Source organism: Candoia aspera, chromosome 16 (genome assembly GCF_035149785.1).
Source record: "Candoia aspera isolate rCanAsp1 chromosome 16, rCanAsp1.hap2, whole genome shotgun sequence".
NCBI lineage: Eukaryota > Metazoa > Chordata > Lepidosauria > Squamata > Boidae > Candoia > Candoia aspera.
The window spans coordinates 7,862,303-7,879,252 of record NC_086168.1 but is presented as its reverse complement, the minus strand read 5'-3'; the positions used below and the strand labels follow the sequence as shown (position 1 = coordinate 7,879,252).

The following is a 16,950-nucleotide window of genomic DNA, read 5'->3' as shown; positions in this document are numbered from 1 at the left end:
AGAGAGGTATGTTCTTAAGAAGTATGCTCCATTTAGCCAGTAATCTCTAAACAGTTTTTCCTAATCTGGTGACAATTCCAGATGTGTGCGCTCCAATTCCTAGAATCCCCTGCCAATACAGCCATTACTGACCATTCTTGAAGCTGAAATCCCCCCATCTGAATGGGGATACCCCCACTGGAAAGGTCATTGTGTGCCCTTGATGTCTCATCCACCCACCAACTTTTTATTTCAGAGATCGGATGGGATTACCTGAGCTGATGTTTTGAGTCTGCTGAAATTGTCAATGGGCCTCTACTGAGTTTGTGTCTACCAGACTTCCTTTGAAAGGAAGTTGCAACACAACAACACACCCGCGCAGCAATCAGCAATAATTTAGCAAACAACGGGTGTGTTCATAAAACAACCTGGTTATTGAACTAATTCATTTAACTGCGGTTGCATAAGACTTTGTGAGTCAAAGTCAATGCACACATGGGGCTCTGTTACTGAAAAACGAAACCAACCAAAACAAATTGATTGTGCTTTGTGAATGCAGCCACTTAGTTTTGCCACTGACCTCGTGAACTGTGCTGTGTGAACACGGGCTCTAAGTCTTGTCATTCTTCTGCTTTGCTGGGCTTGGTCTTGCTTCTGGACCAGATGGATGTGGCTTCTACTAGGGCACAGGAGTCACATGCGAGCCCCTGTGGTTTATGCCAATGAAGACATTTCTACAAGTTGTGGTACATTTTTAATTGTTTTCCCCCACCCCAACAATCTCTCTGAAACAACAATAGAAAAGGTTAAAACCAAGTGGCGTATGAATCATCCATCAAGAGAGGAGCAGAGTTATCTTTTGTTCTAAACTCCTCCAGCCACCTGGAGGCCTTCTGGAGAAGAACCCAGAACCAGACCAGGAATGGGGTCATTCATACCAGCTCTGCAGATCCTGAATCCAGGGTCCAGCTGAACAGCCATCTTTTAAACCTGCTCAATACAAAGTACAGTGGATGTCCCCTGGAAAACCCTTCTCCCCCCTCCTCTAAGTTTATTGATAATTGTGATGTAGTTCCATGCAAGAACAAGGAGGAGATGTATTCCGTGCAGGAAGAGGGAGCAGCTCAGAGCTGTGTCTCATCTCGAGTTTCAGGGTTCGGATTTTTACTACAGCTGCTCTTTCGACTGTGACCTTCATTTTCCACATGTGCTAGGGGGTCAGGCCGTATTAAATACCTGGGGAGAAAGGAAGATGTTGCCTATGGTTTGCTATCTTAAGATGGTTGGTAGCATCAAAGTTCTTCAGTGCTGACCTGGATGATCCATGGTTCAGGATCCTCTCTCACCCAAGGCAGCCAAAATCGTGTGAAATTTTATGAGATTAAAAAGCATCAATAAAAGGGCTATAATTTAATTTTGGGGTCTCACCAAAAGCACCTGGGTGGTGGTCATACATGCCTAAGCACCTGTGGGCAAACACCACTGACTTACGCAGTAACTTTCTAAAGCTTTCAGAGGTGGCATCAGTGGTCCAGCATAAAGTAAAGGATGGGAAATAGCTTTGAGGGAGGATTTTGAATTCAAAATCACAAAGTTCCTCCATTACACTAGGAGGCTTTTTAACCTTGATGCTGGCCAACGTTTGGGAATTCAAGCAAGTGGTGTAAGACAAATCAGTAATGTGTCTGTTATCAAGGGAACAGCTCACATTTTCACTTTCTGAAATACATGAACCAGTATGCAATGACTTCAGTATACTTCTTGGATTTTTGTAGCACAATTACATTTTAAAAACAACAACAGTCAGGAAAATTTGCATGCCTTTGGGAAAACAGGGTAGAAGAAGACATATATCCTGATGGAAGGGTGGCAGAGAAAATATGAATAGGAGAAACCAACGAATGGGAAAAAGCTCAGATGTGCTCAAATAAGCTTCTAAGCAAATCAAATCAGTAAATCAGTGTGGAAAAGCATTAAATTTCAGTTTTAAAAATGTGAACAGTATAGAAAGATGGTCTGTCCTTAATTAAAGCTGGGCCCTTGGAAAAAGACATTCTAAAACCTCCCCCCAGCATTACACACTGATTTGGAAGCCAAGAAATGATTCCTTTTGTGCCAAGCTCATATGTAACCCAACTGAGCCGCCCATTCTGCAGGCCACTTTATTGGACGTAATAAGCTGAATTAATTTTATACATACACTATATCGTTGAGTTCCAGCCGGGTGTCCGGAGGAGGATTGATGAGAACGTAGGAGAGTGTATTTTGGTGGTCGTTCATTTCGTCTGGAAGAAAAGATGTGGTCAGGTGGGCATCTGGTCAGGCAAAACAGCAATAACCAGCTGAAAAGAGGCAAATCTTTGGGGCCATGGAATACCCTGAATATCTCAACCATAAGTGTGTCCTAGTTATTTCTATGCTTCTTTCTGCTCTCTCACCAGTAGTCCCAGGCTCAAGGTGAAAAGTAGCTGGTGAAAAGTAGCTGCACACTTGTTTTTCATTCAGAATGCAGCCAGTTTTGCTTTAGGGCACATCCCCTCCCCAGAGGGAAGTGGTGTGATCAGTATTGCTTGATGAATCTGAGAAATGGGTACACTGCCTGTGATAGGATACTCCACACTGAAGCTGGGGACAAAAACAGGACAATGGGATAATGAAGTAGGTGGCTGATGTATCGGAATGGCACAGTTGCTCAGGCACAGAAACAGGTCTATAAAAAAGCTTGCTGCTCACGCTCCTTAAGGTCAACCAGCTTTGTTCTTACAGGCATCTTTCAAACAGACCTCTCGGTCCCATGCAGAGCTGGACAATTAAATTCTAAATAGAATCGTGCATATACTGGCAAGGCATACTCATGCAGATGGAACCCCTTGGTTCTCTCCAGAAGTCCCTTGGGGAAGGCTATTGATAGCAATGCCTACTGCCACTTTCCCAAGATTTAAGATCAACTTGGGTTGCTATCTCCACTCCTGCACAGAGCTGTTCTGCTACGTGGTGGGTGGAGTGCGATCTTTGGAATCAGAAGCTATACTCGGGGTCTAGTAGAAATCCCCCACTACCACCCCCCAGGCAGGGTAGATTGCATTCATAAGCTTTCCATTGTCAACCTCCTTCAGGACATTCATTAGGGTCCTAACCAAATTCTTAGCCCTATTCTCCCTTGAGGCTTTATGGCTGGGTGATGCTAGAGGAAACTCTGACTAGTGAAGACAGATCTACTGAGATAAAAGCCTCACTGGATTCAAAAGAGCTTCCTCCTAAATAAGCATCACAGCCTAATTCTCCCAAATAAGAATAAGAATAATACATCTCCAAACTTTAATTTAAATGTAGAGACACGGCAAGCATAGGGCGGTAGCATTGGGAAGAAGCCAGAATGGACATATGGTGGTGCTGGGTCATGAATCCCTTTGCAGAATTTGTGCTTCCACAGACAGAACTCCATAGCTTCCTCCGAAGCTGGGCCTCTTCCTCACAAATTCTCGTTGGCGAGCATCCAATGCTAATCCAACTCTTTTCACTCCTCTGGTCTGCAGAGACATGAGGTTCATGCCAAACAGCCCTTTAGGGTTAATGGAAGTCTCTTTCGTGCCCACAACCGTTGGGCCCAGCTGTTCCTTTGTGGTTAAAGAAGTGGCTGGAAGAGTGATATGTCAACAGGAGTGGGCATCCTTTGCACTGACCAACTGGCTTCCTTTGCAGTTTCCTGAAACCCAGCCATGCCTCGACCCTCAAAGGCTTTCCAACCTGCCTTCCTGCTCTTTAGATCTAGAAAAGTTGGCTGAATTTCTCAAAGATATGACACATGGTCCTGTTATTAGGATTATGAGATTTGGGCTGCCAAAATCCAAGAAAATATTAGAGACAGAGACAGAAAACCCTCTTCTTGTGTCATCTGGGACTCTGGATTTCTCAGATTTGATAGCCCTCCTATTACTTACCATGAAGACTAGGAACTGGGACTTTGTTCAAGATGATGCATTTGACTAAATTTCCCAAATTTGACTTTACTGGGCCTGGAATAAACTGGCAATATCCCATGCTTTCCTGAAAATGAAGCCCATGGTGAAAGCCAGTTCAACAAGACTCAGGTGGGATGAGAGCTAAAAGATTTGCTACAAATGGTAAGCTTCAGGGTTTAAGATCTGTATGGAAGCCATTTGTCCTAGCAAATCTATGCATTCAGACAAGGTACAGTTAACCCCATAAGTATACTTCTGCGTTGTATTTGCCTCTTCAGGTCAATTTAGTTTATATAAACCTGACTTATACTGGACATTTCCAAAGTTAGCTATATCAGAAAAGATAGGGGTACTGGAAGCTGGATGGAGATAAGTAATCATTGACTCAGTTTTAGGAGGCTTTGATTAACGAACTACCCGCTCCACAGACCACTGAGCTTGGTGGGTGAAACTTTGCAGCAAATGCTCTTTCCATTCATTGCTCCTTGACTGCTCAGAAAATGTCTTTTCCATGGAGAGTTATTAAATTGCAGCCTTGCATTTCATTTCCAAGGTGAAGTTAATGGCTAAACTGCAACCGTCATACCAAGAGACTAATCTGAGGTGGAGGAAAGAGTATGTCATTTCATTCCCAGTCATGATGAGCTGAAGAACCTTAGCTACGCTTACAGCCATCAGAACACTGCCTTTCCCCCAGAAGGAAATAAAAATAAAAGCCATTGTTGGTTTGCTCAAATGATTTGGGTCCTGCATTAAACTAAGATGAAAAACTGTGCCATTTGCATACAGTTTTCAGCCAATTGCTATATATCTCAAGCTGTTTCAGATTCAGGATTCCTCTCCAACCCCCAATTAAACTTAAAATCTTGCAAGAACATCACTCCCAAGGATTTGGTGAGCAAACTCACCAAGTGGCAATATTTGAGCCATTTTCAACATTTAAAAATGAATTATGGAGGCCTGCCAACACCATCTAGAATACTAACTCTAGCCTTATTTATTTCTTAGATCTATACCCTTCTTTTCCTATAAGATCAAGATGATGTAAGTAGCTCTTTTTCTGTCACAATAACAACTCTAGGGAACAGATTCGGAAGAGAGAAGGACAAGCCAAAGTGAGCTTCCATGGCTGAGGATGACTCTGAACCCAGGTCTTCACAATGCTAATGCATCATCTTCACTACTACACCACACTGCCACTTTTTGTTTCCAATGAGAAGACTAAAGCAGATGTGATCCAATCCAATTCGTAGTAGGTGTGGTTACCACTATTTCCATGTCTACCTACCTATCATGGAGAAAATCAATCCATCTATGTGGCCACTAGGAGTCAAACATGACTTGATGGTACATAATCAATCAATCACTCACTCACTCAATCGATCAATCAATCAAGCTAATTTACCAGGAGCCATTTGCACCACTGGACCATTCCACTCAACACAGGTTGAATGTATTGTATGAATATTGTCAGTTGTGAACTTGGATTACATTCACTCAATGCATTCAGCCTGGTTACAGAAGTAACTCATTTTCCTGGTTTGCACAAGACGTTGCATCATAGACTAACTAAGCAGGTTGGGTTTGCCAACAAGTTAAGCCACAAAAAAGTTCACCACAGTGAACACTGGGCAAGCTAGCATATTGCAAGAATACAGCATACCTAGTAAACAAGTTTTGTCAACACAGCTGTGCTATCCATGGTGTCATGTACCTCTTAATGAAACTCCTTTAATGAGAATGTTTCTGATTATCTGTCTTGGGGGGCAGGGCAGGGTACTGTTTATCATTTCTGCATTCAAGGAGACACCTTAAATATACTGTACTCTGATGCCCGTTGCATGGATTTTATTTCTGCATTTAGCTGTTAGTGGTCCCCTTTCATGTCATGAATATTGATGGTGAGCAGGAGGGGGCCCCTATCCGGGGGAAAAATGCATGCGTAGTTTAGAGGCTTTGAACCTTCCTTCAAAGAAACTCAGAGCAGACCCCCCTTGAGTTTTGGGTTTATCTGTGTGGGTTTCCCACGGCCTTTCAGTTTGGCAGGATTTCTGTCTGCTAGAGTAGTTCAATAAACCCTAGACACCAAGATACCTCCTCATGGTGGTTCTTCACTCTAAGATAGGACATTTCATTCCTTTTTGAGCATAGTGAGGAGAGTATGATTGAGACGGAATAGGATTGGTTCAAAATTTCTCATCTTGACTCAAGCAAGTCCCCAGTTTCCTTATGGAATCTATTCCTATCCTATCCTCCGCCTTGCAACCACTGTCTCTTTGAGTATAAAGCAGATTCTTGCCCATCTCTCAAACATGCCTTATGTACAGTGGCTTAGCAACTACCCAAGACAATCAGTGCTGAGCTCATTGGAAATATGCAGCTGTTGACTTAGGGAGACACCTTGGGGCAACATCTGTAACTCTGTGTGTTCATTGAACCAGGGAGGAATAAACACACTGCAGTGTTTTAATCTTGCTAGCTACTTTGGCTGCTGTTTCAACATATCAACCCAGAATTGCATCTTCCACAGAGGTGTTTACCCCAAGGGTTTAATGGGCCACATCTTTGTTACGCTACTACACTGTGAGTCAAGCCTGACTCCGAGAGGAAAAGAGATTTTACCTTGCAAATATCCAAGGTTTACGCGATTCATCACATCACAGGCTGTTAAATTTGCTACATCCTCTATGAAACACACAGAGAAAGAAAGAAAGAAACAGAACTCAAATAGAAGAAAGGGAAGGAGGAAAAAAAGAAGACGACGACACAGCACAGACATAAACGGAGAGAAAGAGAAGAGAAAAATCAGCAAGCAGCGATTCAGAAAGTATTCAGAAACCAGATTTGGTGGTCACGTGGGCAAAATAATGTAGTCAAAAGTATATACGTACATACATGTTTAAAAAGAAGAGTAAGCAAATAAAAAGGAAGCCAGAACTTATGGTGTTGCATGAATTAGATGCTAGCAGGGGACATGGCATAAAAGTGGGTTTCAGACAACCTCACTTAGACAAGATTGTTAGAAGAACCATCTTTGATCACCCCTTCTACTGCCCTTATTAAAACCTTGATCAGATCTTGAGAGTTCAGTTTACAGGCTTTGTGCCAATGGATTTTTCAGTCCTTGTAAACATTTGGTGATTTCATTCATTTTCAGCTACAGACATCCTAGCTAAGGGGCCAATTTTCTTTTAAATTATATTTCAGTGAATTTGCCTAATCTAAGCCCCATCAAACCCTGGATGCAGACCTTGTTAAGGATCCGCTTTGCTTGCTTCTACCAACCTGTTTCCTACTTGTGAGGGGATATTGAGGAAATTCAGAAAGGAATTGCAAAGAGTCATCAACAGCTTTAGCACTACCAAACCACCAACCTTTTGCCTAACCAAGCAGATTGGCAAGAACCCCCCAAAAGTGTTAATATCCCCAGGAGCTTTTGGTGAATGGCACTTTGTTATGCATGAACCTGGGAAAAAGATTATTTGCTATGGAGCAAGCTAGTCTCACTGCAAGAAAATGTTCTTTGTTTTGTTTGAGGTGGCAATCCCTGGCATGATGCAACCTTTTCTTCAAAAAGAGTGACCCAATTTCTTCTAAGCTTCTTCTTCCTTTGGGGGACATCCAGAATATTACAAAATTCTTGGTTATCCAAGGGAAAGCCAGTGATTCAGGTCCGCATGGCCCAATTTGGGGAAAAGATCTTACAGGCAAGGGCACTTGAGTTAACATGTCTTTGATAGTGAAGGTGGAGGCATATATGTGCAGCAAAAGATGGTATAAAAGAATTCTGCAAAGGAAATGAAAAAAAGCAAACCAAAAAAAGAAAGAAAAATGGAATGGGAAGTTTTTCATCATAACAAAAAAGAAAGAGAAACTACTTCTGCTTTTCTGAGATCTCTAAGTAACAGTACTGCCATACAGTTTCACTCATGCTTATATTATATTGGCGATGTGAAGATTCAGAGGCCAAACCGCTGAAAGAGCACCTTATTTTCTTGATTTCTCTCTCTCTCTCTCTCTCTTTTTTTCCTGGATCTTCACATCTCTGTGCCACACTGATCCTACAATTTCTTTTAAGATTTTATTAGTGGATGTCGAGGAAAGTCTTAAGACTTGATAAGGTTTCCCAAACTCCCTGCCTATGGAATGTGAATGACGAAATGCACATGAAATGTAGATGATGGAATCAGACCATTGCGTTCTTTGTGTGAAAGCAGCCCTAATGCAACAAAACACAATCTCTTCTTTTAAATCCACCCATTTCTATTCTACCCACCCCAGGATTCCCTGGCTGCATTCACATACAGCATGCTTAACCTAGTTAGAAAGTAGCCCCACTTCTGAGCTTGCACAATACATTGAACTATCAACAGATAAAAAAACCCTGGATGTGTACAACCCACTAAGCGATTGACCAGGATTAACACTCACCAAGCTTAGCGTGTCTGCTAGGTTTCTATTTGATCTGAATGTTGTGTGAACACAGCCGACAAAACCCCCATGCAAACTCCATGGTGAACTTCTTCTATCTATGCATTAAATGTGTTTGATCAATGGAGCTTCAGCAAGAAGTGCCCCATTATGTTTCTCACCATCTTCTCTCTCCCTAGCTCCATAAAATGAAGCAAGGGCCAAGAGTGTCATGAAGCTTGCGATAGGTCTGTTTTAACTTTTAATTAATTAATTGAAATTATTTTAAAGACCAACGCAGGCTTTCCAGAGTAAGTCTTTTGAGCCAGGCTGTGGTCCACAACAACTGAAGTTAGGCTAAAAAGAGCCAATGAATGCTTCAGCAATGTACTGGATCATTCCCAAAGATTGCAGGAGATCCTTGCAAGATTTAAGGAACCATCTCCAAATCAAAACCCTTGCCACAGGTGACCATCCCCACTTTGCCTAGGAACCAGGCCCAAAAGGATGGCTGCTATCTTAGACCACTCCTCCCACATATGGACTGCATCAGATTCTCCTGCCACCTGGACTTTTTTTTACTTTTTTAACCCTTATTTATATTTATTTATTAGAGTAATTTTATATTTGTATATTCTATTTATATTGTATGGTTGTTGTTTTAATCGATTGTTGTAAACCACCCAGAGTCCCAAGATGGGAGGAGATTGCGGGGGGCGGGGGGTAAATTAATTAAATAAAGAAATAAGGAAATAAATAAAAGAAGTACTTCAGGTGAAGTCCTCCAAAACTGTGCACATTTTTTGCTAGAACTGTGTCCTGTTCTAAATTGATATTGCACGCTCTCCAGTCCCCCACAAATAAGGGCATTCATTGAGACTTGCCTTATGTTTCCCCCACTTAGAAATCCTTCTCTGCTTTAACTTGGACACTATTTTGTCTCCACTGTTGGAGAGCAAATTCCATTCTGAAAAATGGAAAGCATTTTTGGCTTTGGGAAATCAAAGACACATCAGCAGCTTCAGCTAGTCAGAATACAAAGGGGTAGCCTAAACGTACCCAGCAGTTGGACCTGATAAAAGTCCTTTTCTTAACTGACTGCTGTATAGTATGACACTGGAAAAGGAAAAAATTAAGAACTGGCACCTCCATTTCCCCCCCTTTCCCAGTTCCTTTATACCTCTCTCTCTCTCTCTCTCTTTTTTCCAGTAGAAGAACTGTAAATATTTATTGGGATTGGCTCTTATAGAAGCTGCTGCTGCATCTTTCAGGCTAAAGGATGGGGCATAAATGTTATAAGCCAGTGTTTTTCAAACTTGACAACTTTAACATGTGTGGGCTTCAACTCCCAGAATGTTGCCTGGGGAAACATAAACAATATATAAACAAATATATTAGTAGCAGAAGGGAGCCCTTGAAAAGGATCCCTGTTCTGAGGAGGTGAACGTTGTCCTAAAGCCGAAAGCCTTTGTTAAGGAGGACAGTCCAAGGGGAGAAATCACCTTTTTGGAAGTTTCAGGATATTGCAGAAGAATGCCAAGCTGCAACAGGTTGGACAAAAGCAGACAAGGCACCTTCTGCTGATGGCAGAAGCAAAAGGAACCACTTACCGTACCCTGTTGTGGGCAAGCCCAGGTGTTTCATGCGATTCTTCACAAGTTCAGACAGTTCCTGCCTTTCCGATCGCCGGTAGAGGTTCAGTCTTTGCTGGTTGATCCACTCAGCTGTTTTTGCTGCCTGCTTGTTGGCACCTTTTCGGCTCAGCCGTCGGGCCCACTGCATGCTTTTCCTCCGGAGAAGTGGGTGCTCCGTTTGGTCAGCAGGACACGAATTCCGGTGATGGTGGTGTGGTTTGGCATTCCAGGGGTCCTTGATGTCTTCGCAGTCTTCCACATTGATTGAAATCTGTGACTGGGAATACCAGTAGGCCATGAGAAGGGAGCCATCACCAGCTTTGGGATGATTCCCAGGAGAAGCCTGCCTGATTCCATGGAATTGTAGGGTATATAAAAAGCACTGTAATCTGTCCTAACAGAAAGGAAACTTTCTAGAAGAGGGATCATTGGTTAGCAATTAAATCCATGCTTCGTATGTTGACCAAAGGACTCAGGTTGAATCAATGAGAGTTCATCTGGATTCAAACAACATGCTAGATTAGGCTAAAACGGCACTGGGCAGGTAGAGATCCAACATATTTTGATGAGCCCAGCTGTTGCCTCATTATCTTGGATGAACCAGGTCATCACATGAAGCCAAACCAGGGTTTCCAGGTTGGAGCACAGCATGTTATCTGAACATAGCAAATGCCCAGGTTTAGGGGTAAGCATGTTGTGTGAACCTGTCCATGAGCAACCTCCATCCTGATTTTCTTTTGGCTTGAGAAACAAAATCTTGCATTTTCATCTAAACATTGAAAGGAAGTGAGTATCTGGTGACTCAAACCATACTCACCTGTGTTCTGATATCATGAGGCTGGGGTGGGGGGTGGGGGGTGAGGGGAGGTCAGAGAAAAAAAGAGAGAAAGAAAAAAAGAAAAACTTGACAAATGATCTTTAAAACAATGCAGACCACCTCTTTTTCCCTTTTTACTGAATGCTAGATTGGGAAGAGTGTTGGCTGAGTTGGTTGAGACAGACAGCTCTTTCATTTTACTGCTGTAGCACTCTATAAAAGCTACAGCTGGCTGAAAACAGAAAGGTGTGGTGTGGACCTCACACCGGGATCCGGCTTGAGGATCACTAAGGGAGCTTCCAGCACTGGTTCTAGAATTTGGCAACTGATCACAAGCCCTGCCTGCCTGCTGAGGATACTTTGGGATGCAAAGAGATCCTGTCAAAAAGAGATGTATTCTCTTAACTTCTTACATCAGTGGTGGAAAACATGTGGGATTCGGTTCTGTAAATGCCAATGGGAATCTCTGCGCTGGAAGAACATAGCTTCTGAAAGAGACGTCCGTAGGATCGGATCCAGAGATCATCTTCTGTGATTTTCATCTGTCCAGTAAAGCAATGAAAGAACGTGAAGGAGCAAAGGAGAGAAAAAAAGGAGAAGGCATGATAAATAATAGGCTTTGGACTAACACTTGCCACCTTCCATATTCAGAGGGAGACTACCCCTGCAAATTAGATTGCTGGGGATGAGGCCTAAGAGAAGGTATCCAGGACTCTTCTCACCAGCAATGCCCCCAATTAGATCCAAGATGCCTCAAGATGGGGCAAATCCATATCTCCCTGTTTTAGGGATACTTGGAAACAGAGGAACTCTCGCTTGAACCAGGCAAGATTAAAATCAAATCACCAAATTGACTATATGGACACCATGGAAAGCAGGCATTAACACCACACTTACTGCACAGAGATAACCAGACCCAGGAGTTGTGTCCAGACCAAGCAGTAATCTTGTGATGGTGATCATATAATCTTTCACAAAGGACTACAAAAGAAGAAAGACACCCATCAACCTTTCTGGAGGGACGAAGGCTAGTGCTACAACGTTGACAGGTTGGACTCAAGTCAAGTCCCTCCCCATCCACAACTCAAGAAGTCCATATTCCAGAGTTTGGAAATAGAAATAAAGAAAAATGAAGATTTGTTGATTTCATTTTGGCCCCAAGGGCAATTCCATGGGGCAAACCCTTCTTCAAAATCATGTAAATTTGAAGTCTCCCTATCTCAAGATCCTTCGTCTTCTGTTGCCATGATTCGGCATGGAACTGCTTGCAAAGGGGAACAGAAGATAGCAGCGTCCCTATGAAGGATCTGAGAAGTTTTGCTTTGGAAAGAAGGGTTTCAAAGAGATATGTGACTTATTCCTTTCTCTGACCTGGTAAAGGAGCGTATCTAACATGCTGATGCTGAAAACTCGGCCGGCGGCAAACGGGAGGCGGAACATGAAGGCCAAGTTAGAACCGTTCTCTCGCTCTTTCTGTGCAGGAGACAAGATTATAGACAGGATAAAAATAGCTATTTTTCAGATCAGGCTAGTATTCCTGTCTCCAGCAAGAGAATGATCAATAAATCTAGGAAGCTCATAAGCAAAGACTGAAGACCATGACTATCCCTGTTTACTTGGACCTTGGAGGGAGATAGCCTCTGAATGTAGGCTATCCATATAGCTGTCACTGTTGTAGGATGTCCCTATAACAGACACTGATTTACTGTACGAATTAGCTTAACCCATATTTAAAAAAAAATCCATGTCCCCTTTCTCTTCTGAAAGGGTGTCACAAGAAGTTTGGACCTTTCAGAATTCGTGGGGGGTTTTTCCCCCCTTAACCATTTTTCCTTTAGTGTTGTGACTGCAGCAGGTGAAACCTCATCAAAAGATTTCATCCTAAAAGGGAGGGCCAGAGCAAAAAGTTGCAGGATGCGCAAAGCTCAGAATCCAGGAATATTTCCACAAATACTAGCTTCTTTGAAGGGCGATCGGAAATGACCACAAAAGATCAGCCTCTGGCACAACTTCCACCCCAAACGCTTGGTGTTGCTTTAAATAACTGACCTGGAGTTACAGATTTGTATTGTTTTGTTACCTTCTCCAGTTTGGAAAGGGCCAATGAGTAGCTGTCCTTTGCCCGGAATTGCATAAATCTCATGTTGGATGGATGTGTCAATTCAGTAATGATACTCAAACTTGGAAAAAGCCTGGAAGGGGTGGGGGTGGGGGGGCGGAATAAAAAAGCGACGGTGAGCCTTTCACAAAGATCAGAAAAACAGGTTCAGCCAAACCCAGGATCTTCTTTAGCCCTCAGAAGAAACCAGCCAGGTGTTTTAGGGAGAGGTGCATATAATGGCAAGTCTGTGATTGATCTGCAGCAATTCTGGGCTGCTTTTGAGCACGGAGGATCAGTTCATCCATTGCTGGTTGGCAAGGGGGCAATTTCGGCATGCTGTAAGCAATTTCTGCCTCACCTGAACATGGTCTGGACGTTGACAATAGTCTTGGCATCTGCCATGTAATCTTCCTCTGCGCTCATGGTGCTTTCTTTATCTACCACCACCAAGTTATCGGCGTAAATAATGCCACACTGCAGCAGGCTGTCAAGGCTGGAAGAGATTTTTCCCACCGCCCAAGAAAAAGGGAGCCATTAAGATCAAGTTCTTTGATGCATCTAGGCTGAGCTAAAAAGTCCTGGGAATAATGCCCTGATTCATTTACTGATCATTTTCTATTCCACAATCCAAGGCTGCCCATGTTGGATGCACAGTGTTCCCATCAAGCGACCAACTCTTTTCAGCCGTTCCAAATAAAATCAGGAACATGGGACACCCATTTTGACCCCAGCTCATTCTTGGCCTTCTGTTTCTTTCGCAGCTCACGCTTTGTGTTTAGCTAAGCTGTTATCTGATCGCTTCCCACTAATAAAACTCAATTGTGGCTCAGTCCACTTCCTTTCAGGAATTTTAGACATTGACCCCAGAGAGAACTGTAGGCTGTATGGACATGGCAGTAACTGCATTTCATTCCTTGTAATTTGGTTTTCTTTTTTTTAAATTTTTTGTTCTGGAAATGTGTGTTGCGGTTCATTGCACAGAGGGGTGTATAACTTTAAGATATAAAGAAAAAGAGGAGGAAGTATATAAGGAAGAATGGGAAGAAGAAAACAAACACTACAGCAAAATAGCAGCAGTGAAAAACAACAACTTCTACATTCTTATCTTTCATGGCATACGGAAGATGGATTTCTTCGGGGACACACTTACTTATCAATTGTACCTTCCATATAATAAACCATTGGAAAACAACAGATGGCTTCCAAGAAGTGATGGTCAGGTCTGAAAAGACAGACAATATATATATATATATATATATATATATATATATATATATATTCAGGTTCAGTTCCACTGACGTTCCTTTCTAAATGTGCCCGTTTCTAATTGTTAAGCTCTTGGAGCAGGGATTTATTTTGCCTGCTTTTGCAAAAGCCAAGCTCATTCTTAATAATCTAAACAGACATGTTCAAACATCACTGATTTATTCCACCCAGGTGAACCCCAAGAATTAATTGCCTTCACTGTATCTCGACCGAAACAGGAGCCCCCAATGAAGACGGATTGTGAGATGTGCTTTTAATGAATCAGAGTTAGGTAAGGAAGGAAAGAGGAAATCAAAGGGACCCACATTCTTTGCCCAATTCATTTGACACAATTCCAGCCTCGTCAGCTGCAGTCTCTCTGAGCCAGAAGGGAACTCATTTGAGTTCCCTAAGCTTTCTAATTATGACTCAGACCTGATCAATTGCCATTCTTTCTTGCTGGCATTCTTGTTCCCTACTATAAATGTTGCGTGTGTGTTTACATATGGAACAGTGACCCAGCATCTTGTACATTCAAGAGAAATCATCTGGAAAAAAAGAGAACTTGCTTGTTGTCCAGCAACAGCACGATGGGATTCAACTCCTTCCGTGACCGATAATACGCCCGGAGAGGGACAATAAAATTATACAAGCCGTTGCCTGCAGTCTCAGCGGACACAATGATCAACTTGTTCTTAAAGCCATAGGCCTTGGCGTCTTCGTAACTGTTGTGCTTGCAGCCCTGGGAACACACCGCCACAAAAGTCATTGTTATTAGGAAGTTTAGAATGGACGTGGGTTTACAGTCACCCCTTACCACAAGGCTTACAGAGTGATGCATATTCATTTACCAAAAGACGTAACTCCATTCAGCAATGGCACACAGCCTTTTACCTTGTCCAGACGCAAGCAACAGAATGGTGCCTTGACGGGCAAAAGGTGGCAGAGGGTAGGAGAACTTCCAATATAAGGTGAGTTAGGAGGATACCCTTTCACATACCTTTAAAAAAAGGAGATTAAGATTTGAACCATCTTTTTCTTCCTGCAAGGAAATTCAGATAGACTTCTTGCTCTACTGGTCTTCACAAACCCCAATCAAGTCCCCCATCCCTTTTAATAGAACTGCAATTTACAGTCTACAGACCAAATCTGAAAAATTTAGAAAGGAGGAGCGGGCCGCATTTCGGCTGAGCCCTGGCTTCATTTTAAAGATCTTGAAGGAAAGGGTCAAACAGTTCCACCTTTACCCACCAGATGGTACAGCTGTTCCATCTTAGCCAAATAAATTCTCCATTGCCTCCCCCCTTTTTGACAGCTTCTGGTGGGAGCTAGGAAAATGGAGCTGAAATAGACCATTAAGGGGAGGTTAATTTATGCAAATAGGCTCTTACTAGGAGGTAAATAATAGGAAATTTGCATGGCTGCACTTGCAGGGAACTTAATGCTGGAGTCACACTGGGTCTCTTTTAATACCCAGAGCGCAATCTTGGCAGAGCCTGCATGCTCCAGTGCACATCAAAATGTATTTTGTGACACTCAGAAGCAGCATGGGAATTTCGATCACCGTAGAGTTGAGGGAGTGATTCTCAAGAATTTGACAATGCTTCTTCTCATGTGAGCAATGCAGGTGTGGCAACTTTAAAAATTAAGAGCTTAATCATCTTATTTTTTTGCAACTTTAAGAATTAAGAGCCTAATCATCTTATTTTTACGATCATTTGTTGTATCTGAGGTCTGCCAAAGTGCCAACATCAAGATGGCAATGAGCCCATCCATAGAAAGAGAGTTGGGGGAGGGCTAAGATCCCAAAATTAAGTCCCTTTAGTTGGCATGTTTCTTACGAAAAAAGCCCAATCATCAGGGACTTCAGTGTACTTGAATGCTGTCCAATTAGCTACAAAGATATTTTGTCAAGCGCCGTGTCTCTCCCTTTATGGATTTGCCCATTCCCTTAAGAAGTTCTGCCGAGGACCTTCTCTAATGTTATCTACAGAAACGAGGTCAAAGAGATGTGTATCATGACAATGTCATCATTTGGTATCAACTTCAGAGTTCCTTCTTTCAAATAATTCTTTACATTATCAGAATTCTGTCATTGCTCATTTAAATTGTGACTCCCCGTCAACAAATATTCTTTTTTCTGCCATGTGTTTGTTCCAATTAGCACTGTGTTCTATTTTATATCAATGTAATTTTAGCCGTGCCTCTCTACCCTGTCCTATCATCCCATCTGAATGAAAAGTGTCTTAGGAATACTATCAATATATAAAATTAGAGGACAATAATTCATGTTGGCAGCAAATACTGCAGAACTACACAGGGTAGAGGGATGAGTAGGGCTGATAATGGGGAGAGAAACATCTTACGATGCTTCTCTGAATGAAAAAGTTATCAGTTGGGAAGAAGTTTAGAGAAGAGATGGTCTCCCCAATGTGCTAAGCTTCAAGGGAGTGTGTGTGTGTGTGTGTGTGTGTGTGTGTCAGTCAGTCAGTCTATCTGTCTGTCTGTCTTTGGGCTACCTAATTTGATTCCCCCCAATCAAAAGAACTCACTCTGTAATGGTCAGGCCGTCATCATCTGACTGAGTCACCTCATCCTCGGACTGGTCGCTGAGCATGTCGCATGGTAAAAGAGAGGAAGTGTCGGCCACCTCCAAAACGGGGGCAATGCTAGGCCTCCTTTTTCCAGACCCATTCTCAGCTGGCAAAGTCAACTTGGAGGTGTGGATGGGGCGGCATTCGGTGTTCTGCAGGTCCATGGCCACTGTGCCTGAATCGAAGGAGAGGAGGCATCAGCTGGTGC

The 16,950-nt window shown here is 42.7% G+C and overlaps 1 protein-coding gene across 1 annotated transcript in view; it reads right to left on the bottom strand.

Annotated features, from left to right (window-relative positions):
• Positions 1-659: 659 nt before the first annotated feature.
• The window catches only part of KCNT1 (potassium sodium-activated channel subfamily T member 1), a 52,458-nt gene continuing 36,167 nt past the window's right edge, over positions 660-16,950 (bottom strand). Inside the window, exons 19-30 of the mRNA XM_063316307.1 lie at positions 16,701-16,917; positions 15,043-15,148; positions 14,718-14,890; positions 14,054-14,125; positions 13,262-13,396; positions 12,883-12,994; positions 12,174-12,275; positions 11,700-11,783; positions 11,216-11,344; positions 9,962-10,262; positions 2,180-2,264; positions 660-1,215 (exon numbers count right to left, since the gene is read on the bottom strand). Coding sequence (XP_063172377.1) covers positions 1,104-1,215; positions 2,180-2,264; positions 9,962-10,262; positions 11,216-11,344; positions 11,700-11,783; positions 12,174-12,275; positions 12,883-12,994; positions 13,262-13,396; positions 14,054-14,125; positions 14,718-14,890; positions 15,043-15,148; positions 16,701-16,917 — 1,628 coding nt within the window. The 3' untranslated portion in view covers positions 660-1,103. The remainder of the gene's footprint in view (positions 1,216-2,179; positions 2,265-9,961; positions 10,263-11,215; positions 11,345-11,699; positions 11,784-12,173; positions 12,276-12,882; positions 12,995-13,261; positions 13,397-14,053; positions 14,126-14,717; positions 14,891-15,042; positions 15,149-16,700; positions 16,918-16,950) is intronic.